The 26539-nt window shown below is 38.2% G+C and overlaps 1 protein-coding gene across 2 annotated transcripts in view; it reads left to right on the forward strand.

The window, feature by feature from the left end:
• ATP7A (ATPase copper transporting alpha) overlaps positions 1-26539 on the forward strand; it is a 190261-nt gene that overhangs the window by 155451 nt on the left and 8271 nt on the right. For both annotated transcript variants that reach the window (XM_030304920.1, XM_030304921.1), the window contains 5 exons: positions 950-1144; positions 2703-2885; positions 4926-5142; positions 10454-10600; positions 11904-12046. In XM_030304920.1, coding sequence (XP_030160780.1) covers positions 950-1144; positions 2703-2885; positions 4926-5142; positions 10454-10600; positions 11904-12046 — 885 coding nt within the window. The remainder of the gene's footprint in view (positions 1-949; positions 1145-2702; positions 2886-4925; positions 5143-10453; positions 10601-11903; positions 12047-26539) is intronic.

Below are 26539 nucleotides of genomic sequence, written 5' to 3' on the forward strand. Positions count from 1 at the left end.
GTGACTTCTAATTGCACTTGTGCTTTTGGCTCCTCAAAAACAGTGGGTTGGCAGTAATGCAGTGTGGAAGTATTCCCATTTCTCAGTGACCAGATTCTGAATATTTCCAAATAGATTTTATATTATAGTGTTACCGTGGTTCTTTGTTTTGAGATAAAAATTCTGAATGTAAAAAAAAAGAACAGGTAGAATCATAAACACTATATATCTACTTCATGATATGGTCATTAGTATAATATAAAATTTTAAAAAATGATTCACATTGGTTAATTGCTCAATGAACAAGAGGATTGCTGGGAAGTATTTTGGAATGTGTATCTCTTAGGAATTTTAGGAGCTTTCCCCTAATACTCTCAATTGTATTTACTCACACAAGCAAATATTCAGTGTTGCTAAGAGCTATACCACCCAATATACTCAGTTCACACTGTTAATGTTCAAAAGAATTTTACTGAAATAGGATTAAGCCCCCATTGTATGCTGGGTGATTTTTTCCATTGTCTTTAAAGTATAGAATGAAAGGGAGATTTATGGTCTTAGTATACACAGATTCAGATTTCTCTTTGTTCAGGATCAAATTTGCTGAGAATTAGGTCCCAGCTCTTTTTTGAAAATCCCTAATAAAAACACTCATTCTCAATATGGAGGAAAAAAAGCTGACTTTCATGTTCTTCAGATTGACTACATAGTTTATAACTCTGGAATCAGCAAAATTGAAATCCTGATTTTAGGACTATGACTTGTTTACATGTAGTATCACAATTTCTTTTATTCATACAAGAACAAAATGAGTGTTTTCTTACTAGTAACCAAAATGTATATGTTGGTAGCTAAGTAGGATTATGTATGATTTGAAAATTGTGGTTTTATTTAAATAGAGTTAAGCTTTGTTCCTTTTGTTTCATACAGCTCTAGATCAATAACCAAAATTCATGCCTTTCTTCTAAAGGGATATAACAGAAGTATCTCTCGAACAGAAACGATAATACGCTTTGCTTTCCAAGCTTCTATCACAGTTCTGTGTATTGCGTGCCCCTGTTCACTGGGACTAGCCACTCCAACTGCTGTGATGGTGGGTACAGGAGTAGGTGCTCAAAATGGCATACTAATCAAAGGTGGCGAGCCACTGGAGATGGCTCATAAGGTAAGATAGTTCCCAGAACTAAGAATTGTCCCATCCAAACTGACAATAGCACCCCTATCGAGAAACAGAATCCTAAATTATTTGCATATGATCCATAAGCTGAGCCTCTTCTGGGACTATCCTGAGGGTTGAGATAGGAAAGGTGTTATTTTGGTTCTGTTCTAGATTGGCCTTAGTTCTATACAATCTCTAAAACCACTTTAGGCCTACTGTCTTAGAGAAGACCCTGATGTGGAAAACTTGGAGTCCTTTCCCATTTCAGACTAGAAATGTCTTTAAGACAGGAAGACTGAAGGAATATTTGCCCAGGAAAATTTGCCCAAGTCTATTAATGCTATTTTATATGTGACTCCATGTTTGTGTTCTTCAGTGTGAGATAGTGCTTAAAGTTGCATTGAAGTTTCTTTGCCTTTGCCAGTTGTTGATAGTTTGCAGCCATGACTTCAGGAATATAATCTTTTCCCTCATCTCTCTCATATTAGGATTTCCTTAACAATTTCAATCAAGGCTACTTGACTTAAACTAAAAACTGTGTTCCTTCTAATATGTTCTTATTATACAGATACATGTAGTAAACACAGAACACAGCTTAGAACAGATTTGGAACCTCATCTAACCAGTCAATACAATGTATTAATTTTTATAGTAATTTTTTATTTACTTTGATATAATTTCAAATTTAAAGAAAATTGAAAGAATAGTATCAAGAACTATATACGCTTTACTGCAGATATCAGGCTCCTTTCGTAAGAACAAGGACATTCTCTTAAATGATCACAGAACAGATATCAAAATCAAGAAATTGGCATTGATATAATACTGTTATCTAACCTATAGTCCATCTTCCAGTTTCTCAGTTTCAGTAATATTCTTTATAGCTATTTTTTCTCTTGTTCAGAATTATGCTTTGTATTTAGTTGTCATATATCTTTTCATCTTGGTTCCTCAAGCTATTCATTTTTCAAGGTTCATATTCCAAAGTTACTGTGGGGTGACTGTGTTCTCTAATTCCAGATTCTTCCTTTTCCCTGTCTGGGCTCAGTTTCCCTCATTGTCTCCCTGAGCTGTCTATTCTCAGACCAAGCTTCTCATCAGGACCCAATAAAGTCAAAGCAAACCAGCAGGTCTTGTCTGGTGCTCGTTTCCAACTTAATTACTTACCTTTCTCTTGTAATTCTATGATTACTGCCCAGATTGTCACTACAGTTCTATAATTCATTAGTATTGAAAGCCCTTCCCTCCCTGGAGGCACGGAGTCATCTCTTAATTACTTATTAACAGTCAACTCTTAACAATTATTTCTAGTTGTTTAACATATATTCGCAGTATAGTTGAATATTTGCACAGAAGGGCTATTAGATGTAACTAAGAGTATTTTTCCCTTATTATTCCTTACTTTTGTTCACCTAAAGAGAGTTTAACTCCAATTAAGTCAAAGGTCAATTTATTAAGAAACAAAATATGAATATGTGAAAGTAAACCTTTTTCTCATTTCTAGAAATGTGATATTAAGGATTATCAAGTCAGATAGGTGCAGTGTATTTTAATTTTCCTACAGGTAAAGGTAGTGGTGTTTGATAAGACTGGAACCATTACCCATGGAACTCCTATAGTGAATCAAGTAAAGGTTCTAGTTGAAACTAACAGAATATCACGTAATAAGATCCTGGCCATCGTGGGAACTGCTGAAAGTAACAGTGAACACCCTCTAGGAGCAGCCATAACGAAGTACTGCAAACAGGTACAATTTTTCTTTTGCTTATTAATGTAGTCATCTTCTACAGGAATCACCCAGACCAAATCGAAACTGGCTTTTGACTATGATTTACATATATAGTTGGTAGGAGGATAGAGAGACTTGTATTTTCTCATTGTATTTTACAATATGTCTTAGTTTCTTCATACAGAAGAGTATAAAGATGAAAACAGAAATTAACTATAATTTTATCGCACAGATAATTCCTGTTGGACTAAAAAATTAAAGTAGAATGCATATTTATGGTAGGAAATTCAGGTAGTTCAGAGAGTTACATAATGAAAAAGGAAAGCCTCATTCTCTGCCCCTTTTCATAATTCCTCTCCAAAATTTAACAAGTGTTAACCTGTTAATATTCTTTTAAAATACAGTGGTCTCCCCTTATCTGCAGGGGATATGTTCCAAGACCTTGAGTGGATGTTTGAAACTGCAGAGTACTGAACCCTGTATATACCATGTTTTCTTCTATACATACATAGCTATGATAAAGTTTAATTTATAAATTAGTCACAGTAAGAGATTAACAACAACAATAATAGAATAATTATATAACTGTAATAAAAGTTATGTGAATGTAGTTTCCCTCCCTCTCTCCCTCCCTCTCTCTGTCTCTCTCTCTCTCAATAACTTATTGTACTGTACTCCCCCTTCCTGTGATGATGTGAGGTGATAAAATGCCTATGTGATGCGGTGAAGTGAGGTGAATGATGTAGGCATTACAACACACCATTAGGCTATAATTGGCCTCCTGATGCTATGTCTGAAAGAAGATCATCTGCTTCCAGACCATAGTTGACCACGGGTAACTGAAACCAAGGAAAGTGAAACTGTGGGTGGGTGGGGGTACTACTGTAGCAGCTTTATACAGATACAATTCACATACTATATTCCTTTTTAGATTTTACATAGAAAGTTCACAGTGACCAATCTTTGGTACTTTGTTTTTTTTATTTTATTAAGTGATTTTTCCATATTAAGACATATAAATCTGCCTCATTATGTTTAATGGCTATATTATATTCTACTGTATAATTGGGTTTTTGTTTCCTACAATGTACAGTTAACATTCATGTTAGCTTTTGCAAGTTTATCTTTATGTTAAATGCCTATCAATGCAATTGCTAAGTCAAAGGATACATGCAGTTAAATTTTGGTGAATATTACCAGTGCCCCCATAACAAATATTACTAATACCCACATGAGGGGTTGTACGAGTTTATACCTTCACCAAAAATTATTAGTGCTCATTTCCCCACGTTATGACTTTATTTTTTCCAATTTAATAAATAAAAAATATTTACTTATTGTTGGTTTGCTTTGCTTTGCCATAATTATGAATAAGGTTGAGCATCTTTTCATTGGTCATTTGAATTTCTTTTTCTGTGACCTGTTTGTATCCTTTGCCTATTTTTTCATAGGATTGTTTACCTTTTTTTCATTGATTTGCATAAGTTCTTTGTAAATTATCTCACATAATTTTACAGTTATGATGTGGCAATTGCTACCATTGGTGTTGCCATTTCTTTATTTTTTCTTTCCTTTTTTCCAATTTACTATTACTAACCTGGCTTCTTTACACCCAAACCAAACAACAGAGAGGATGAAGATATAAAAAGCCAGGAAACAATGATGACCACCAAAATTCTTTGGCTTACTAAGGACACAGAATCAGACTAGCAAGGCATTCTGGTAACTAAAGACCCTGTTCTTTGTTACCCTTTGCCCTGTACTGAATAGAAAATCTGACTTGACAATGGAATTAAATATTTAACTTGTAATTTTCTACTGGAAAGGACAGAGAATATTGGTAAAACTTTTGTTTTCTTTCTCTAAACTTGGTATAAATTTTAGAGAGTGGTGTTAAAGTAAACAATTCTGAGGTTTTGTTCTAAACATTTAGAATTAAACAGGCATGTAGTATATGTGTAAACATTTAGAATGAACCAGGAGAAGTCTTTGATCATGCTATTGATGACTTTGAATTATTAGAACAGCAGAAGAAATCCTTCTGTTTCTATTTGTTAGGAGCTGGACACTGAAACCTTGGGTACCTGTGTAGATTTCCAGGTTGTGCCAGGCTGTGGTATTAGCTGTAAAGTCATCAATATTGAAGGCTTGCTACATAAGAATAACTGGAGGATAGAGGAAAATAATATTAAAAATGCATCCCTGGTTCAAATTGGCACAAATAATGAACAGTCATCAACTTCATCTTCCATGATTATTGATGCCCAGCTCTCAAGTAAGCTCATCTTCTTTTCTTTTTAAGTTTATGTATTTATTTTGAGAGAGAAAGAGCACGCATGTGCATGAGAGGGGGAGGGGTGGGGGGGTGGAGAGAGAATCCCAAGCAGGCTTTGTGGTGTCAGTGGGGAGCCCGACATGAGGCTTGATCTCACGAACCATGAGATCATGACCCGAGCTGAAATCAAGAGTCAGATGCTTCACCAACTGAGCCACCAAGCTAATTTTCTTCATAGTACCAATTATGGGACAGATATTAACAGATGTCTAAATTTATAATCCTAAACGGTTAGATTAGAAACAAAAATTGGCATCATGGTTTCATTCCGTCAAATAATTTTACCATAGGCCTGATCACTTCACTTGTTACCTGAGAACATTTCCCAACTGTTCTCCTTTATTCTACTATATAGAGTGATGAATTCTAGCCTTAACTGATCTTCCATCTTAGTTCAGCTATCTTTCATTTCTTTTTTTTAATTTTATTTTTTTAATTTACATCCAAATTAGCATATAGTGCAACAATGATTTCAGGAGTAGATTCCTTAATGCCCCTTACCCATTTAACCCATCCCCCCTCCCACAACCTCTCCAGTAACCCTGTTTGTTCTCCATATTTAAGACTCTCTTATGTTTTGTCCCCCTCCCTGTTTTTATGTTATTTTTGTTTCCCTTCCCTTATGTTCATCTGTTTTATCTTTCATTTCTTAGCACAGCTACTCTTACCCTTTTCTATCTTTCACGAGGTACTGTGGCCTTCTTCCTAGTTCCCTAAGCAAATTATCTGGTTTATTTTTCACATAGAAAAAAATTTATTTTTATTTTAATATAATTTATTGTCAAGTTGGCTAACATACAGTGTGTACAGGGTGCTCTTGGTTTTGGGGGTAGATTCCCGTGGTTCATCGCTTACACACAACACCCAGTGCTCATCCCTGCAGTTCTGTCATTTGTTCTTTCAACTTTTTGCCCAGAATGATCCCTTTTTTCAGGGAAAGAGGTATCCCTCATCTTGCATAATGAATCCCATCATCTTCGCTCTAGATCCCACCCTCTCTTGATTCTTCAGGAACCTTACTCGATTACATCCCATTGTTTCTTTATTTTCCAACTCTCTGTACTAGCTCCTTCTCCTAAACATATAAACATTTCTTCCATCAATATCACTGTAATCCCTTCTAGATTGCATCCTCCCTTTTCCTTTATATCTAAGCTTCTAGAAAGAGTAGTCTAGGTTTGCTGAATTCACTTATTCATTGTACAACCTGCCTTCTGCCCCATCCATACTACTGAAACTGTTTTTTCTTAGTGCATTGATGACTCTATTTAGTACCCACTCCAGTGATCTCTTCTCAGTCTACATCCTGCGTGACCTCAAATGCCAAAGGCATTTGAGAATGTTGACCACTTTTTCCTTCCTAAAGCTCTTTCTTCTTTTAATTTCATGACCATTCTCTCTCTAGGTTGTCCTCTCACCTACCTGGCTGTTGCTTCCAATCCTCCTCTGTTTCCTCTTTTCTCCTGCTCTCAGATGTTGGGTATCCTCAGGGTTTTGTTCTTTTTATTTTTCTCATTTTGTATACTCTCTCTGTACAATCTCATTCATGTCTATTGCTTGTTGTGCCACCTATATATTTCTCCTACCACTCCAAAAGTCACATCTTTAGCCAAAGCCTGTTTTCCTGAGTTTCTGGTTGGTCTATCCATCTGCCCCAAAACATGACATACCCACCTAAGTGTTCTAGCACCTCCCTACCCATTTGTGCTTGAGTGATTTTGCTAACACACAAATATGATTATATAACTTTCTGACTAATGCCTTTTATTATAGGGGCTTGTAACTTATTTTTGAATCGTGAACCTTTGAAGGTATATGATGAAAGCTGTACACACCCCTCAGAAAATTTATGTTTTGGAGGTATGCATGTATCTTAAACCCTATCCATGCAATTCTGTTCAGGATCCTGGCTTTACTGGCTGTTTCCTGTGGGACAAAGAACAGTCTTTCTGGGTCTGTTCCCCATGATATGTCTCCTGCCTCCCTGCACCACCCATTTTGACTTTTTCCACTGACCTCCATGTAGTCTGTGTTCCATTCATATGGAACTACTTACAGTTCCTTTTTACAGTGTGTCATTTCATGCTTATTAAGTCATTTCATTTACTGTTTTCTCTGGGTAATGTCCTTGTCCACAGTGGCATCTACCTCATGAACTTATTTTCATCTTTCAGGACTCAGCTCACAACTCTCTTCAGTGAAGCCTTCGCTAACTGACATGAATAGGCAGAGATATTTGCCCTTCTTTTTGAGTTGTAACTGTACTGAATCTCTGTTTTTGTACTAGGTGCACTGCATGATAATACTTTATTTACCTGCCTGATTCTACCAAACTACAATTTATTATTTGTCTGTGAACTTCCAGTATCAAGCATACTGACACATAGTAATTTTGTTCATTTGACACCTTTTGTTAAGCACTGTTCAAGACACTAAAGAATCAGCAGTGACAAAGTCACTGTCTCTTGGATCTTATATTCCTGGTGGGACAACACAAAACAGTGAGCAAATAAATAAGAAAATATTGTATGTCTGATAGAGATAGTGCTGTAGAGGAAAATAAAGTAAAGGGGTATAGAAAATGCTGTGAGTATTGGATCCTATTTTATATAGGATGATCAGGGTAGGCCTCATTGAGATGTTGGTGCTGGACCAAAAACCTGACAAGGGGGAGAGAGAAAGCTATGTGAATATCTGTGACAAGAGCATTCCAAGCAGTAGGGATGTTAAGTACAGAAGCCTCATGTGCTAAACTAGTTTGATGAACAGCAAGGAGAACAGTGTGCCTAGAGCAGAGTAAATGAGTGGGAAGGGGGTAAGAGATGAGGTTAGAGAGTAGTATAGAACTAGATTGTGTAAGGACATTGAGAGAATTTTGGTGTTTACCCTTGAGATGGGAAGCCATTGGAGAGTTTAGTGTCTGGGAATGACAGAATCTGACTTAATGTTTTAAAAGTGTTACACTGGCTGCCCTGATAAAAATACACTGTTAAGGGAATGGGGAGAAAGGCAGAAGCAGGGAGATGAGTAGTAGGGTGTTTCCATAATCCAGGTGAGAGATAATAGTGGTTTGGACCAATGTGATAACAGTAGAGGTCATAAAGAGTGGTCATATACTCAATGTGTCTTAAAGGGAGAGCTGGCTGAGATTTCCTCACAGATTGAATATGGGGTATGAGAGAAACAGGAGTCAAAAATTATGCCCAGGTTTGTGGCCTAAATGATCCAGAAGGATGAACTTACCATTTAAGTAAAATGGAGAAGACCATTGGAAAGGCAATATTGAGGAAAACTGATCAGGAGATCAGTTGTTTACATGTTAAATATGAGTACCTATTAGATATTAAAGTGGAAATGCCATATAAATGGAAATAACAGGTAAGCAGTTGGCTGCACAAGTCTGGAGTTCAAGGAAACAGACTAGGTTGGAGACAGATTTGGGAGTCATCCACTTAAATATCTGTGCCATTCAATAAGATAGCCACTTGTTACATGTGAGTATTTAAACTTAATTTAAAATCCAGGGTGCCTGACTGGCTCAGTTAGAAGACCATATGATTGGGGTCATGCGTTTGAGGCCCACACTGGGTGTACAGATTACTTAAATGTTTTAAGGATTGAGCTCTGCAATACTATAGGTTAGGAGGTCAGGGAGATCAGCAAAGAAGATTGAAAAGAAGTGGTGAGTAAGGAGGTAACTTATAAGAATGAGGGAGTGATCTCCTCTGTTAGATGCTGCTAACAGGCCAAGTAAGAAGAGGACTAAGAATTAGCCATTAGGTTTTTTAAAGTAAAGGTCACTGATGTTCTCTGTGAACAATTCTTTGGAGTAGTAGAGATGAAAGTTTTACTTGAGTGGGTTCACAAGAGAATGGGAAGATAAGAATTGAATATAGTCAATAGAGACAATACTTCCAAGAAGTTTTGCTGTGTGTAGAAGCAGAAAATTGGGGCAGTGGTAAAGAGGTAGGTGAGATCAAGGGAGATTTTGTTATTTTAAAGATAGGACTGTGTGGAACAGAGATAGAATATTAGATTATGCAAGAGGAAGAGGAGGGGATTGTTGGGGAGATGTTCTAGAATAAGCAAAGGAAGGAAGTCTAGTGCATAACTGGAAAGGTTGGCCTTAAAGAGGAGCAGGGGCAGTTTATATTAACAGAAGGGAAGGTAGATTAGTGTGTACACAGGCACAGTGGGTGGTTAGATGTGGCAGTGAGAGCTTGTAGAAGTTCTCTTGTGATTGCTTTTAATTCTTTCTGAAGTAGGAAGCAGATATTTGGCCATATATGAGAATGGGAGAAGAGAAGGTATAAAATAGCCCTCTAGAAGGAGAAGGAATGGAGAATGTATAGACTAGGGAAGTATAGAGTTGCCAGACAACTCTAAGGACTTGCATAAAGTTAGTGGTCACGTGTTTAAAATGAGACATCAGTATGGTTGTATGATTTCATACAACCATATTCATCTGATGATGCACAATAAATATTTTGAATTTAATTCAATTGTGTGGAAGATCAAAGGGAAGTCTTAAGAAAGTAACATTAAAATTTTTTTAATGTTTATTTTTTACATTTATTTATTTATTTTTGAGAGACAGAGCACAAGTGGGGGATGGGCAGAAAGACAAGGAGACACAGAATCCGAAGCAGGCTCCAGGCTTCGAGCTGTCAGCACAGAGCCCAATGCAGTGCTCGAACTCACAAACCGTGAGATGATGACTTGAGCCGAAGTCAGACGCTCAACCGACTGAGCCACCTAGGCGTCCCAATGTTTCTTTATTTTGAGAGACAGAGAGAGAGAGACAGAGTATAAACAGGGGAAGGGCAGAGAGAGAAGGAGACACAGAATCCGAAGTAATCTCCAGGCTCTGAGCTGTCAGCACAGAGCTGGAGCTCGAACCCACAAACCGTGAGATCATGACCTGAGCTGAAGTTGGACGCTTAACTGACTGAGCCACCCAGGTGCCCCAAGAAAGTAACATTTGAACTGGCTCTTGAAGAATATGATGGAATTTGATAATTGGAGAGGAGGGGTATGGACTTTCCAGGTGGAGGCAGCAATATGTGCAAAGGCCCAAAGGCAAGGAAGAGCAGAGTATATTCCTTGAAAATTTGGAAATCACTGTTGTAGGCTGTGGTCTACCAAAAATACAACATAGCGACTATGTAAGGTTAGACAGGAAGAATGTGCCTCATAGCATGTTATAAATAATAAACAAGCTCACTAAATGCTATTTTTGTACTTTATTCAGATGCTCTTAATGCTCAACAGTACAAAGTCCTCATTGGTAACCGGGAATGGATGATTAGAAATGGTTTTGTTATTAATAATGATGTAGATGATTCCATGACTGAACATGAGAGAAAAGGTCGGACTGCTGTATTGGTGGCCGTTGATGGTAAGATTTTCCTACGTACATGATGACTCAATTTTGTGATCTCAGTTATTTTACGTATATTTTTGAGAGACTTCTGAATTTGAGGGTTATTCAGAAGCAGCCTAAATGAAAAGTGAAAATGTTAGCAATACATAATTGTTACTGATTAATTTAGAATTCTCATGCATTTACCTGGCTTTATTAATTTTCTCTATAGTCTAACCTATGTTTTAAAAAAATAATCAAGGATTTTTTAAGACCTAAAAATAACATAGCATTAGAGTAATAGCAAAATACAATAATATCTATAATCTTATCATCCTAACTCAGTGTCCATTTTAATTGCATGTATTCCATTTCTGGTTTTTGGTGTGTGTGTGTGTAATATATATGTACAGAATTATAACATTAGTACATATATACCATTTTTAAATGGGTTATTTTGCATATATATTTTACCTCAATAAAGTTGAATAAAAGTTAAAATTCCTTGTACACATACTATTTTCTTTTTCTTTTTCATTTGCTGTATTCATAAATATTTTCCAATTTTAATTCTGCATAATTTATTATATACTATAATTAACTAAATCATTCCCTTGTTGGAAATTTAAGCTATTCCTAATATTTCGTTATTATACATAACACTATGATGAACATCTTTGAGGTTTTAGGTGCTTTCTTTTGTTAAATTATTTCTTAGGGAAAATTTCTAGCTGTAAGATTAATTAGTCAACATTTTTAATCCTTGCTAAGTATGAAGGCAGTATCTTAACTATGACCTTAACTAGGTCTAGGAAGAAGCATAAAATACTATTTACTTTTGTTTTTAAAAGAAAATAAAATAAATAAAATAAAATAATTACTTGCAGTGATTTCTTTCCCCCAGTTATAAAATGGCAGTTTGTCTCAATTCTCCCCTTTCACCTTAAAAAGAAAAAAAAAAGTATTAGTTTTCAGTTTCATTTGCCTTTAAATGAACTAAAGTGTTTGGGGGCTATTGGCCAGTACTTCTCAAAGGAAAGAAAGAGTCTTTTAGTATCCAATAAGGTCTCTCTTTTCATTTTCTATTCTACTTTCATTTCATATTACTACCTTCATTAATAATCCCTATGTCACTCTGAAATTTTCACACCTAAATATGGAAGTTTGTTGCAAGTTTGGTGGAATACAGTCTGTGTGGGCTTGGAGACATTTTGAGTTAAGCTAAGCCCTGAACAATTTTACTTAACAAAATTAATTTCTTTCTCAAATTTTAAGTTAGAATATTATTATGCTTTCACCATATTCCAAACTCTCTTATTTTCTGGTGCTCCTTTATTAGATGAGCTGTGTGGCTTGATTGCTATTGCTGATACAGTGAAGCCTGAAGCAGAATTGGCTGTCCATATTTTGAAATCCATGGGCTTAGAAGTAGTTCTGATGACTGGAGACAACAGTAAAACAGCTAGATCTATTGCTTCTCAGGTAATTGATTTACATAGTTGTTGGGGTGGTGGTATGTAGTAACTTCTAATTCTTCATATACATTTTGTTTCTTGCTTTCAAGTGCTAAAAAAATCATATGACCTATTGTTTTCCTTATCACTGAGTATTCATATCTGATTCCTTAAAGAACAATTAGCATGCTGTGTGGGAAGGACTTTGGTCTTTGTGTGTTACTAAAAAGCCATTTACCTAATCCATAAGATGCTTCAGTGACACCATACACTAGTTTCTGTTGATACTTCCTTTGAAAGTTACTTATACTCTTTACCAGCGTTGCCGGGCTGGCTCAACGTTGCCTAAGCCAGGCTCAATCACTAAGCCAGGTGCTCAATCTCTCATGTCTAAAATACAGCAATAGCTCCAGGCACTTCCTTCTCTAGTCCATCCTGAACATCACTGGTGGAACCATCTCCTAATGCACCACTTTGACATAGTTTTCTGCTACTGACCCCCACATTTGCCTTACCTGCAGAACTTTTCTCACATTAGTCTTTTCTATTTCAGAATGCCTTCTCCCCTCTTCTATTAAATAACACAAGTAATATATGGAAACATTCTTATATAAAAAATGCAGGAGGAGGGGTGCGTGGGTGGCTCATTCGGTTAAACATCCAACTTCAGCTCAAGTCATGATCTCACAGTTGGTGCGTTCGAGCCCTGCATCAGACTCTGTGCTGACAGCTTGGAGCCTGGAGCTTAGAGCCTGCTTTGGATTCTCTGTCTGCCTCTCTCTCTGCCCTTCCCCTGCTCATGCTCGCTCTCTCTCTCTCTCTCTCTCTCTCTCTCTCTCTCTCCCTCTCCCCCCGCCCTCAAAAATAAATAAACATTAAAAAATTTGGGGGAGGGGCACCTGCATAGCTCAGTCAGTTAAGCATCCGACTTTGGCTCAGGTCATGATCTTGCTGTTTGTGAGTTCGAGCCCTGTGTTGGGCTCTGTGCCTGGAGCCTGCTTTGGATTCTGTGTCTCCCTCTCTCTCTGCCCCTCCCCCACTCATACTGTGTCTCTCTCTTTCAAAAATAAAAAAAAATTAAAAAAATAAAAAAATTTAATGCAGAAGGATATAAATCAAAAAGTTTAAGTTACCCTTTTCCCAAACTCCCTGTCCAGTCCTACCCCCACTTTTTTTTAAAACTTTTTTTAATGTTTATTTGTTTTTGAGAGAGACAGAGACAGAATGCAAGTGGGTTAGGGGCAGAGAGAGAGGGAGACACAGAATCTGAAGCAGGCTCCAGGCTCTGAGCGGTTAGCACAGAGCCTGACGTGGGGCTCAAACTCACGAGCTGTGAGATCATGACCTGAGCCGAAGTCAGACGTTCAACCAACTGAGCCACCCAGGCACCCCCTACCCCAACTTTTTCACATGCATGTGTGTTCATATACGAATGTATAGTTCTGTTTTTTTCTTTTTTTTTTTTTTTTTTTTTTTTTTTTTATGAAGTTTATTGACAAATTGGTTTCCATACAACACCCAGTGCTCATCCCAAAAGGTGCCCTCCTCAATACCCATCACCCACCCTCCCCTCCCTCCCACCCCCCATCAACCCTCAGTTTGTTCTCAGTTTTTAACAGTCTCTTATGCTTTGGCTCTCTCCCACTCTAACATCCTTTTTTTTTTTTTTTTTTTTTTTTCCTTCCCCTCCCCCATGGGTTCCTGTTAAGTTTCTCAGGATCCACATAAGAGTGAAACCATATGGTATCTGTCTTTCTCTGTATGGCTTATTTCACTTAGCATCACACTCTCCAGTTCCATCCACGTTGCTACAAAAGGCCATATTTCATTTTTTCTCATTGCCACGTAGTATTCCATTGTGTATATAAACCACAATTTCTTTATCCATTCATCAGTTGATGGACATTTAGGCTCTTTCCATAATTTGGCTATTGTTGAGAGGGCTGCTATGAACATTGGGGTACAAGTGCCCCTATGCATCAGTACTCCTGTATCCCTTGGGTAGATTCCTAGCAGTGCTATTGCTGGGTCATAGGGTAGGTCTATTTTTAATTTTCTGAGGAACCTCCACACTGCTTTCCAGAGCGGCTGCACCAATTTGCATTCCCACCAACAGTGCAAGAGGGTTCCCGTTTCTCCACATCCTCTCCAGCATCTATAGTCTCCTGATTTGTTCATTTTGGCCACTCTGACTGGCGTGAGGTGATACCTGAGTGTGGTTTTGATTTGTATTTCCCTGATAAGGAGCGACGCTGAACATCTTTTCATGTGCCTGTTGGCCATCTGGATGTCTTCTTTAGAGAAGTGTCTATTCATGTTTTCTGCCCATTTCTTCACTGGGTTATTTGTTTTTCGTGTGTGGAGTTTGGTGAGCTCTTTATAGATTTTAGATACTAGCCCTTTGTCCGATATGTCATTTGCAAATATCTTTTCCCATTCCGTTGGTTGCCTTTTAGTTTTGTTGGTTGTTTCCTTTGCTGTGCAGAAGCTTTTTATCTTCATAAGGTCCCAGTAATTCACTTTTGCTTTTAATTCCCTTGCCTTTGGGGATGTGTCGAGTAAGAGATTGCTACGGCTGAGGTCAGAGAGGTCTTTTCCTGCTTTCTCCTCTAAGGTTCTGATGGTTTCCTGTCTCACATTTAGGTCCTTTATCCATTTTGAGTTTATTTTTGTAAATGGTGTGAGAAAGTGGTCTAGTTTCAACCTTCTGCATGTTGCTGTCCAGTTCTCCCAGCACCATTTGTTAAAGAGGCTGTCTTTTTTCCATTGGATGTTCTTTCCTGCTTTGTCAAAGATGAGTTGGCCATATGTTTGTGGGTCTAGTTCTGGGGTTTCTATTCTATTCCATTGGTCTGTGTGTCTGTTTTTGTGCCAATACCATGCTGTCTTGATGATGACAGCTTTGTAGTAGAGGCTAAAGTCTGGGATTGTGATGCCTCCTGCTTTGGTCTTCTTCTTCAAAATTCCTTTGGCTATTCGGGGCCTTTTGTGGTTCCATATGAATTTTAGGATTGCTTGTTCTAGTTTCGAGAAGAATGCTGGTGCAATTTTGATTGGGATTGCATTGAATGTGTAGATAGCTTTGGGTAGTATTGACATTTTGACAATATTTATTTTTCCAATCCATGAGCAGGGAATGTCTTTCCATTTCTTTAAATCTTCTTCAATTGCCTTCATAAGCTTTCTATAGTTTTCAGCATACAGATCCTTTACATCTTTGGTTAGATTTATTCCTAGGTATTTTATGCTTCTTGGTGCAATTGTAAATGGGATCAGTTTCTTTATTTGTCTTTCTGTTGCTTCATTGTTAGTGTATAAGAATGCAACTGATTTCTGGACATTGATTTTGTATCCTGCAACTTTGCTGAATTCATGTATCAGTTCTAGCAGACTTTTGGTGGAGTCTATCGGATTTTCCATGTATAATATCATGTCATCTGCAAAAAGCAAAAGCTTGACTTCATCTTTGCCAATTTTGATGCCTTTGATTTCCTTTTGTTGTCTGATTGCTGATGCTAGAACTTCCAGCACTATGTTAAACAACAACGGTGAGAGTGGGCATCCCTGTCGTGTTCCTGATCTCAGGGAAAAAGCTCTCAGTTTTTCCCCGTTGAGGATGATGTTAGCTGTGGGCTTTTCATAAATGGCTTTTATGATCTTTAAGTATGTTCCTTCTATCCCGACTTTCTCAAGGGTTTTTATTAAGAAAGGGTGCTGGATTTTGTCAAAGGCCTTTTCTGCATCGATTGACAGGATCATATGGTTCTTCTCTTTTTTTTTGTTAATGTGATGGATCACGTTGATTGATTTGCGAATGTTGAACCAGCCCTGCATCCCAGGAATGAATCCCACTTGATCATGGTGAATCATTCTTTTTATATGCTGTTGAATTCGATTTGCTAGTATCTTATTGAGAATTTTTGCATCCATATTCATCAGGGATATTGGCCTGTAGTTCTCTTTTTTTACTGGGTCTCTGTCTGGTTTAGGAATCAAAGTAATACTGGCTTCATAGAATGAGTCTGGAAGTTTTCCTTCCCTTTCTATTTCTTGGAATAGCTTGAGAAGGATAGGTATTATCTCTGCTTTAAACGTCTGGTAGAACTCCCCTGGGAAGCCATCTGGTCCTGGACTCTTATTTGTTGGGAGATTTTTGATAACCCATTCAATTTCTTCGCTGGTTATGGGTCTGTTCAAGCTTTCTATTTCCTCCTGATTGAGTTTTGGAAGAGTGTGGGTGTTTAGGAATTTGTCCATTTCTTCCAGGTTGTCCAATTTGTTGGCATATAATTTTTCATAGTATTCCCTGATAATTGTTTGTATCTCTGAGGGATTGGTTGTAATAATTCCATTTTCATTCATGATTTTATCTATTTGGGTCATCTCCCTTTTCTTTTTGAGAAGCCTGGCTAGAGGTTTGTCAATTTTGTTTATTTTTTCAAAAAACCAACTCTTGGTTTCGTTGATCTGCTCTACAGTTTTTTTAGATTCTATATTGTTTATTTCTGCTCTGATCTTTATTATTTCTCTTCTTCTGCTGGGTTTAGGCTGCCTTTGCTGTTCTGCTTCTATTTCCTTTAGGTGTGCTGTTAGATTTTGTATTTGGGATTTTTCTTGTTTCTTGAGATAGGCCTGGATTGCAATGTAGTTTCCTCTCAGGACTGCCTTCGCTGCATCCCAAAGCGTTTGGATTGTTGTATTTTCATTTTCGTTTGTTTCCATATATTTTTTGATTTCTTCTCTAATTGCCTGGTTGACCCACTCATTCGTTAGTAGGGTGTTCTTTAACCTCCATGCTTTTGGAGGTTTTCCAGACTTTTTCCTGTGGTTGATTTCAAGCTTCATAGCATTGTGGTCTGAAAGTATGCATGGTATAATTTCAATTCTTGTAAACTTATGAAGGGCTGTTTTGTGACCCAGTATATGATCTATCTTGGAGAATGTTCCATGTGCACTCGAGAAGAAAGTATATTCTGTTGCTTTGGGATGCAGAGTTCTAAATATATCTGTCAAGTCCATCTGATCCAGTGTCTCATTCAGGGCCCTTGTTTCTTTATTGACTGTGTGTCTAGATGATCTATCCATTTCTGTAAGTGGGGTGTTAAAGTCCCCTGCAATTACCACATTCTTATCAATAAGGTTGCTTCTGTTTATGAGTAATTGTTTTATATATTTGGGGGCTCTGGTATTCGGCGCATAAACATTTATAATTGTTAGCTCTTCCTGATGGATAGACCCTGTAACTATTATATAATGTCCTTCTTCATCTCTTGTTACAGCCTTTAATTTAAAGTCTAGTTTGTCTGATATAAGTATGGCTACTCCAGCTTTCTTCTGGCTTCCAGTAGCATGATAAATAGTTCTCCATCCCCTCACTCTGAATCTAAAGGTGTCCTCAGGTCTAAAATGAGTCTCTTGTAGACAGCAAATAGATGGGTCTTGTTTTTTTATCCATTCTGATACCCTATGTCTTTTGGTTGGCGCATTTAATCCGTTTACATTCAGTGTTATTATAGAAAGATACGGGTTTAGAGTCATTGTGATGTCTGTATGTTTTATGCTTGTAGTGATGTCTCTGGTACTTTGTCTCACAGGGTCCCCCTTAGGATCTCTTGTAGGGCTGGTTTAGTGGTGACGAATTCCTTCAGTTTTTGTTTGTTTGGGAAGACCTTTATCTCTCCTTCTATTCTAAATGACAGACTTGCTGGATAAAGGATTCTCGGCTGCATATTTTTGCTATCTAGCACCCTGAAAATCTCGTGCCAATTCTTTCTGGCCTGCCAAGTTTCAAAAGAGAGATCAGTCACGAGTCTTATAGGTCTCCCTTTATATGTGAGGGCACGTTTACCCCTTGCTGCTTTCAGAATTTTCTCTTGATCCTTGTATTTTGCCAGTTTCACTATGATATGTCGTGCAGAAGATCGATTCAAGTTACGTCTGAAGGGAGTTCTCTGTGCCTCTTGGATTTCAATGCCTTTTTCCTTCCCCAGTTCAGGGAAGTTCTCAGCTATTATTTCTTCAAGTACCCCTTCAGCACCTTTCCCTCTCTCTTCCTCCTCTGGGATACCAATTATGCGTATATTATTTCTTTTTAGTGTATCACTTAATTCTCTAATTTTCCCCTCATACTCCTGGATTTTTTTATCTCTCTTTTTCTCAGCTTCCTCTTTTTCCATAACTTTATCTTCTAGTTCACCTATTCTCTCCTCTGCCTCTTCCATCCGAGCCGTGGTGGTTTGCATTTTGTTTTCCATTTCCTTTAAAGCGTTTTTCAGCTCCTCGTGACTGTTCCTTAGTCCCCTGATGTCTGTAGCAAGAGATTCTCTGCTGTCCTGTATGCTGTTTTCCAGCCCAGCGATTAATTTTATGACTATTATTCTAAATTCACTTTCTGTTATATTATTTAAATCCTTTTTGATCAGCTCATTGGCTGTTGTTATTTCCTGGAGATTCTTCTGAGGGGAATTCTTCCGCTTGGTCATTTTGGATAGTCCCTGGTGTGGTGAGGGCTTGCAGGGCACTTCCCCTGTGCTGTGGTGTATAACTGGAGTTGGTGGGCGGGGCCGCAGTCCGACCTGATGTCTGCCCCCAGCCCACCGCTGGGGCCACAGTCAGACTGGTGTGTGCCTTCTCTTCCCCTCTCCTAGGGGCGGGATTCACTGTGGAGTGGCGTGGCCCGTCTGGGCTACTTGCACACTGCCAGGCTTGTGATGCTGGGGATCTGGCGTATTAGCTTGGGTGGGAAGGCAAGGTGCACGGCGGGAGGGGGGGCAGGCTTAGCTCGCTTCTCCTTAGGTGATCCACTTCAGGAGGGGCCCTGTGGCAGCCGGAGGGAGTCAAATCGCTGCCGGAGGTTTGGCTCCGCAGAAGCACAGAGTTGGGTGTTCGCGCGGAGCGAGCAATTTCCCTGGCCGGAGCCGGTTCCCTTTGGGATTTTGGCTGGGGGATGGGCGGGGGAGATGGCGCTGGCTAGCGCCTTTGTTCCCCGCCAAACTGAGCTCTGTCGTCCGGGGGCTCCGCAGCTCACCCTCCCTTTGTCCTCCAGCCTTCCCGCTTTCCGAGCAGAGCTGTTAACTTATGACCTCCCAGACGCTAAGTCGCGCTTGCTAAGTTGCGCTTGCTGTCGGAACACAGTCCGTCAGGCCCCTCCGCTTTTGCAAGCCGGACTCGGGGGCTCTGCTTGGCCGGCGAGCCGCCCCTCCGCCCTGGCTCCCTCCTGCCAGTCCGTGGAGCGCGCACCGCCTCGCCGCCCTTCCTACCCTCTTCTGTGGGCCTCTCGTCTGCACTTGGGTCCGGTGACTCTGTTCTGCTAATCCTCTGGCGGTTTTCTGGGTTATTTAGGCAGGTGTAGGTGGAATCTAAGTGATCAGCAGGACGCGCGGTGAGCCCAGCGTCCTCCTACGCCGCCATCTTCCCAGAATCCTAGTTCTGGTATTTTCAACATAAATTACATCATTTTTCTATCACTCAGCCCTTTGCGCTTTTTTTAAGTGTTTATTTTTATTTATTTTGAGAGTGTGTTCGCATGCACAGGGGTGGGGGAGAGGGGCAGAGAGAGAGGGAGACACAGAATCCAAAGCAGGCTTCACTCAGTGCGGAGTCTGACATGGGGCTCGATCTCACGACTGTGAGATCGTGACCTGAGCCAAAATCAAGAGTCAGACGCTTAACGCCACCCAGGTGCCCCAGCACTTTTTTTTTTTTTTTTTGGTAACAAAATACATTCCTTGGAGCTTTATCCATATCTGAAAAAGCAAAATTATTTTATTCTTTCAAAATTACTACATGGAATCCCATGGTAGGAATGTGTCATAATTTACTTAACCATTCCTCTCATGATGGGTATTTAGGTGATTTTGAAAATTTTGTTGTTACAAACAGGGCAGTAATGTACATCCTTAGATATACATCTTTTTTTTAGGGGGTGGTGGTTTTCACAGTGCTTTCATTTTGTATTTATTTTTTTTAATTGTATTGTAGTTCCAGTATAGTTAACATATAGTGTTATATTAGACTCAGGTGTACAACATAGTGATTCAACAGTTGTATACATTACTCAGTGCTAATCATGGTAAGTGTACGCCCCTTCACCTATTTTATCCATCCCCTCACCTAACTCCCGTCTAGTAGCCATTAGTTTGTTCTCTATAATTAAGAGTCTGGTTTTTGGTTTGTCTCTGTCTTTCCTTGTTTATTTGTTTTGTTTCTTAAATTACACAAATGAGTGAAATCATGTGGTATTGATCTTTCTCTGGATGAATTATTTCACTTAGCATCATACCCTCTAGATCCATCCGTGATGTTGCAAATGGCAAGATTTCATTCCTTTTTATGGCTGAGTAATATACCACTGTATGTATGTATGTATGTATGTATGTATATATGTTTGTATATATATATATGTGTGTGTGTGTGTATACACACCACATTTTCTTTATCCATTCATCTATCAATGGACATGGGCTGCTTCCATATCTTGGCTATTATAAATAATGCTGCAAGAAACATAGCAGTGCGTTTATCTTTTTGAATTCGTGTTTTCATATTATTTGTGTAAATACCCAGTAGTGGAATTACTGGATCAAATGGTAATTATATTTTTAATTATTTGATGAATCTCCATACTGTCTTCCACAATGGCTGCACCAGTTTGCATTCACCAGCGGTGCATGGGGGTTCCTTTTTCTTCACATCCTTGCCAATATCTGTTGTTTCTTGAGTTTTTTATTTTAGTCATTCTGGAAGGTGTGAGGTGATATCTCATGGTTTTGATTTGCATTTCCCTGATGTTGAGTAATGTAGAGCATCTTTTCATGTGTCTGTTGGCCATCTGTCTTCTTTGGAGAAATGTCTTTATATGTCTTCTGCCCACTTTTAAATTGGATTATTTGTTTTTTAGGTGTTGAGTTTTATAAGTTCTTTCTATATTTTGATACTAACCCTTTATCATATATGTCCTGTGCAAATATCTTCTCTCATTCCATAGGTTACCTTTTAGTTTTGTTGATTGTTTCCTTTGCTCTGCAGAAGCTTTTTATTTTGATGTTGTCCCAGTAGTTTATTTTTGCTTTTGTTTCCCTTGCCTCCGGAGACATGTCAAGTAAGAAGTTGCTGCAGCAGAGGTCAAAGATGTTGTTGCCTGTTTTCTCCTCTAGGATTTTGGTGGTTTCTTGTCTCACATTTTGGTCTTTCATTCATTTTGAGTTTTATTATGGTGTAAGAAAGTGGTCCACTTTCATTCTTTTGCATGTTGCTGTCTAGTTTTCCCAACACCATTTGTTTAAGAGACTTTTTTCCTTCGGATATTCTTTCCTGTTTTGTCGAAGATTAGTTGACCACATAGTTCTGGGTCCATTTCTGGATTTTCTGTTCTGTCCCATTGATATATGTGTCTGTTTTTGTGCCAGTACCATACTGTTTATTACTACATGTTTGTAGTATATCTTGAAATCTGGGATTGTGATACCTCCAGTTTTGTTCTTTTTTCAAGGTAGCTTTGGGTCTTTGGTGGTTCCATGCAAATCTTAAGATTATTTGTTCTAGTTCTATGAAAAATGCTGTTGATATTTTGATAGAGATTGCATTAATTCTGTATATTGCTTTGGGTAGTATGCACATTTTAACAATATTTGTTCTTCTAACACATGAGTAAGGAATATCTTCTGATTTGTTTATGTCATCTTTGATGTCTTTCATCAGTGTTTTATAGTTTTCAGAATACAAGTCTTTCACCTCCTTGGTTAAGTTTATTCTTATGTATTTCATTATTTTTGGTGTAATTGTAAATGGTATTGTTTTCTTAATTTCCTTTTCTGCTACTTCATAATCAATGTTTAGAAATGCAATGGATTTCTGTGTATTGATTTTGTATCCTGTGACTTTACTGAATTCCCTTATCAGTTCTAGTAGTTTTTGGGTGGCATCCTTAGGGCTTTCTATATATAGTATGATTTCATCTGCAAATAGTGAAAGTTTTACTTCTTTCATACCAATTTGGATGTCTCTTAGGTCTTTGTGTTGTTTGACTGCTGTGGCTAGGACTTCTAGTCCTATGTTGAATAAATGTGGTGAGAGAGGACATCCTTGTTTTGTTCTTGACCTTAGGAGAAAAGATCTCAGTTTTTCACCACTGAGGATGATGTTAGCTGTGGGTTTTTCATATGTGGCTTTTTTTATGTTGAGATATGTTTCCTCTAAACCTACTTTGTTGAAAGTTTTTATCGTGAATTGATGTTGTACTTTGTTAAATGGTTTTTCTACATCTACTGAAATGATCATATGGTTTTTATACTTTCTTTTGTTGTGTAATGTATCACATTAATTGATTTATAAATATTGAACCACCCTTGTTGCATCCTGGGAATAAATCCCACTTGGTTTTGGTGAGTGATTTTTTTAAATGTATTGTTGGCTTTGGTTTGCTAATATTTTGTTGAGGAATTTTACATCTGTGTTCATCAGAGAGATTGGCATGTAGTTCTCTTTTATTGTAGTGTCTTTGTCTGATTTTGATATTAGAGTAATGCTGGCCTCATCGAACTCATTTGGAAGTTTTATTCCTTTTCTATATTTTTGGAACAGTTTTAGAAGAATAGGTATTACCTCTTCTCTAAATGTTTGGTAGAATTCTGTGAAGCCATCTGGCCCTGGACTTTTATTTGTTTGGAGGTTTTTGATCAATTGATTCTGTTTTCATTGTTGGTAATCAGTCTTTTCAAATTTTATTTTCTTCCTTACTCAATTTTGGGAGGTTATATGTTTTTAGGAATTTATGCATTTCTTGTAGGTTGTCCAATTTGTTAGCATATAATTTCTCATAACATTCTTTTATAATCCTATGTATTTCTGTGGTATTTGTTGTTATTTCTCCTCTTTCATTTCTCATTTTGATTATTTGAGTACTATTTTTTAAAATATTCTTTATTTAATCTTTTTTTTAAGTTTTTGCATGTATGTATGTATGTATGTATGTGTGTAGGTAGGTAGGTATGTAGTTTCTACTCCCAACATGGGACTCGAACTCACAGTCCTGAGATCAAGAGTCACATGCTCTTCTGACTGAGCCAAGTGCCTCGAGTCCTATAGATAGATAGATAGATAGATAGATAGATATTTTGATGCGTCTGGCTAAATGTTTATCACTTTTGTTGATCTCTTCAAAGAACTGGCTCCTGGTTTCATTGATTGCTTTTAGTTTGTATTTTACTTATTTCTGCCCTAACATTATTATATAATTCTTTCTCTGGTTTTGGATTTTGTTTGTTCTTTTTCTAGCTCCTTTTTATGTAAGGTTTGGTTAATTATTTGAGATTTTTCTTGCTTCTTGAGGTAGACCTGTTTTTGGTGTAAACTTCCCTTTTAAAACAGCTTTTGCTGCATCCCAAAGATTTTGGCCATTTTGTTTTCATTTGTCTCCATGTATGTTTTGATTTCCTCTTTGAATTCAGGATATATCCATTCATTGTTTAGTAGCATGTTATTTAGTCTTTCCAGGTTTTTTCTTGTGGTTGACTTCTAGTTTCATAGCATTGTGGTTGGAACAGATGCGTGGTATGACTTCAGTCTTTTTGAATTTGTTGAGATTTGTTTTGTGGCCGAACATGTGATCTATTCTGGAGAAAATTCTGTGTGCACATGAAAAGAGTGTGTATTCTGCTGTTTTAGGTTGGAATGTTCTGACTATATCTGTTAGATCTGGTCCAATGTGTCCTTTAAAGCCACTATTTCCTTGTTGGTTTTCAGTTTGGATGATCTATCCATTGATGGAAGTGGAGTGGTGAAGTCCCCTTACTAGTATTACTATTAATTACTTCCTTCATGTTTCTTATTAGTTGCTTTATGTATTTTGGTTCTCTCATGTTGGGTGCATAGATATTTACAATTTTTACATCCTGTTAGGTTGTTCCTTTTGTGATTATATAGTGCTCTTCTTTGTCTCTTGTTACAATATTTACTTTAAAGTCTATTTTGTCCTATACAAGTATTGCTACCCTGACTTTGTTTTGACTTCCTTTTGTATGATAAATGTTTTTCCATACCTCACTTTCAATCTGCATGTGTCTTTAGGTCTGAAATGAGTCTTGTAGCACATATATGGGTCTTACTTTTTAATCCATTCATCCAGTGTCTTTTGACTGAAACGTTTAGTCCATTTACATTCGAAGTAATTATTGATAGGTATATACTTGTTACCATTTTGTTACTTGTTTTATGGTTTTTGCAGTTCTCTCTTCCTTTGTTTTGTTGCTCTTTTCTCTTATGGTTTTCTGGCTTGTTTTAGGGACATACTTGGATTCCTTTCTTTTTAGTTTTTGCATATCTATTACTGATTTTTGATTTGTTATTAACATTAGGTTTATATATAACATTATATACATATATCAGTCTGTATTAAGCCGATGGTTGCTTAAGTTTGAAGCCAGTTTTTACTCCTCTCTCCTATTTTTTAGGTATATGGTGCCTTGCTTTACATCCTTCTATTTTGTGAATCCCTTGACAAATTTTTGTAGATATACTTAATTTTACTGCTTTTGTGCTTCCTACTTTTCTTACTCTTACTTATGGTCTTTCCTTTTCACTCAGTGAGTCCACTCTAAGATTTCTTATAAGACTGGGTTAGTGGTAATGAATTACTTTAACTTTTGTTTGTCTGGGGAACTCTATTTCTCCTTCTATTCTGAATAATAGCCTTGCTGGAAAGAGTATTCTTCGTTGCAGGTTTTTTTCCTTTAGCACTTTGATTGTATCATGCCAGTCCCTTCTGGCCTGCAAAATTTCTTCTGAAAAATCTGCTGATAGCCTTTTGGGTTTCCCTTGAATATACCTGTTTTCTCTTACTGCTTTTAAAATTCTCCCTTTATCACCCCCTTTTACCATTTTAAATACTCTGTCTTGTTGTGGGCCTTCTTGGGTCAGTTTTGTTGGGGCTTCTCTGTGCCTCCTGGATCTGAATTTCTCTTTCCTTCCCCAGATTAGGGATGTTTTCAGCTATTATTTCTTTAAACAAATTTTCTGCCCTATTTTCTTTTTTCTCCTTCTGGGATCCCTATCATGTGAATGTTATTACTCATGATGGCATTGCTATGTTCCCTTAGTCTATTTTCATTTATTATTATTTTTTTCTCTATCCTGTTCACCTTGATTGCTTTCCATTACTCTCTTCTTGAGGTCATTGATCTGTTGTTCTGCTTCCTATACTCTCCTGTTTGTTCTCTCTAGTATGTTTTTTAAATTTTTAAAAAATATTTATTTATTCATTTTGAGAGAGACAGAGTCAGCATGAGTAGGGGAGGGGCAGAGAGAGAGAGAGAGAGAGCAAGAGAGAGGGAAATGGAATCCCAAGAAGGATCTGCACTGGCACTGGCAGTTGTGGAGCCTGTTGTGGGGCTCGAACTCACAAAACTGTGAGATCATGACCTGAGCCAAAACCAAGTTGGACACTTAACTGACTGAGCCACCCATGTGCCCCTCTAGTATATTTTTAATTTCAGTTACTGAGTTCTCCATCTCCTTTTGCTTCCTTTTTATGTTTCCTATCTCTTTGTTGACAGTCACACTGAAGTCTCCACTGTTTTCTCAAGTGCAGTGACTATCCTTATGCCTATTACTTTAAATTATCTATCAGGCGTATTATTTTCATTTCATTTAGCTCTCTTCCCGTGATTTTGTCCTTTTTTTTCATTTTGTGATATATTCCTCTGTCCCTTCATTTTGTCTAACTCTCTGTGTCTGTTTCTCTGTGTTAGGAAAGTCAGCCATGTCACCTGATCTTGAAAGTAATGGCCTGCAGTGCAGTGTCCCCTGTTCACTAGAACCTGGCACTCAGGGATGTCTCCTATGTGTGTTGTGTGCACCGGATTATTTTGGCTGAGCCACGTTTGCCTTCAGTTCACTTGTCTGCAGTGGCTTTCTTTGCCTGTTGGTGGGAAAGGTTTGGTCCTTGTGGTCTTAGTGGGCCAGTCTGGGGCCACCTTGGGCATGAGTTGAGTCAGACCAGGTTTTTGCCAGAGATGCAGTACCACTGAACTACAGGGTGCTCTCCCTGTGTTGTCCCCTGAGAAGCTTTTTTTGGTGAGTGGAGCCTGCCATCTGACCCTATGAGTTGGACTGGTGTGTGTGGTTATCTTCCCCTCTGTCTGGGACTGGAGTTGCTGTGTAGTGGTTCTGACCCCCTATTGGGGCTGCTTGCACACTGCCAGGCTTGTGGCACTGCTTTGGATGGGCCCCGGCCAATGGCATATTGGAGGGGGCAGGTGTGCATGAGAAAGTGGGGGCAGGGCCTGGGGTTCCAGAATGCTCTGTGCTGGCCTGCTGTGGGAAGGGACCTGTAGCCTCCAGGGAAAACTTCTGCATCTGTACAAGTTGGAGGGAGTGGATCTGCAGAAGGGCATAGCGGCAGGGAGAGAGTTGGCACTGCACTGGTTACCACAGGTGTTTGTATATCTAGGCTGGGGCCAGGGGAGGGACATGCTGCCTGCTGGTTCTTTTGTTCTTAGAGAAGTCTCCCAAAGATCTCTGCCTC

This window comes from Lynx canadensis, chromosome X (assembly GCF_007474595.2).
Source record: "Lynx canadensis isolate LIC74 chromosome X, mLynCan4.pri.v2, whole genome shotgun sequence".
NCBI lineage: Eukaryota > Metazoa > Chordata > Mammalia > Carnivora > Felidae > Lynx > Lynx canadensis.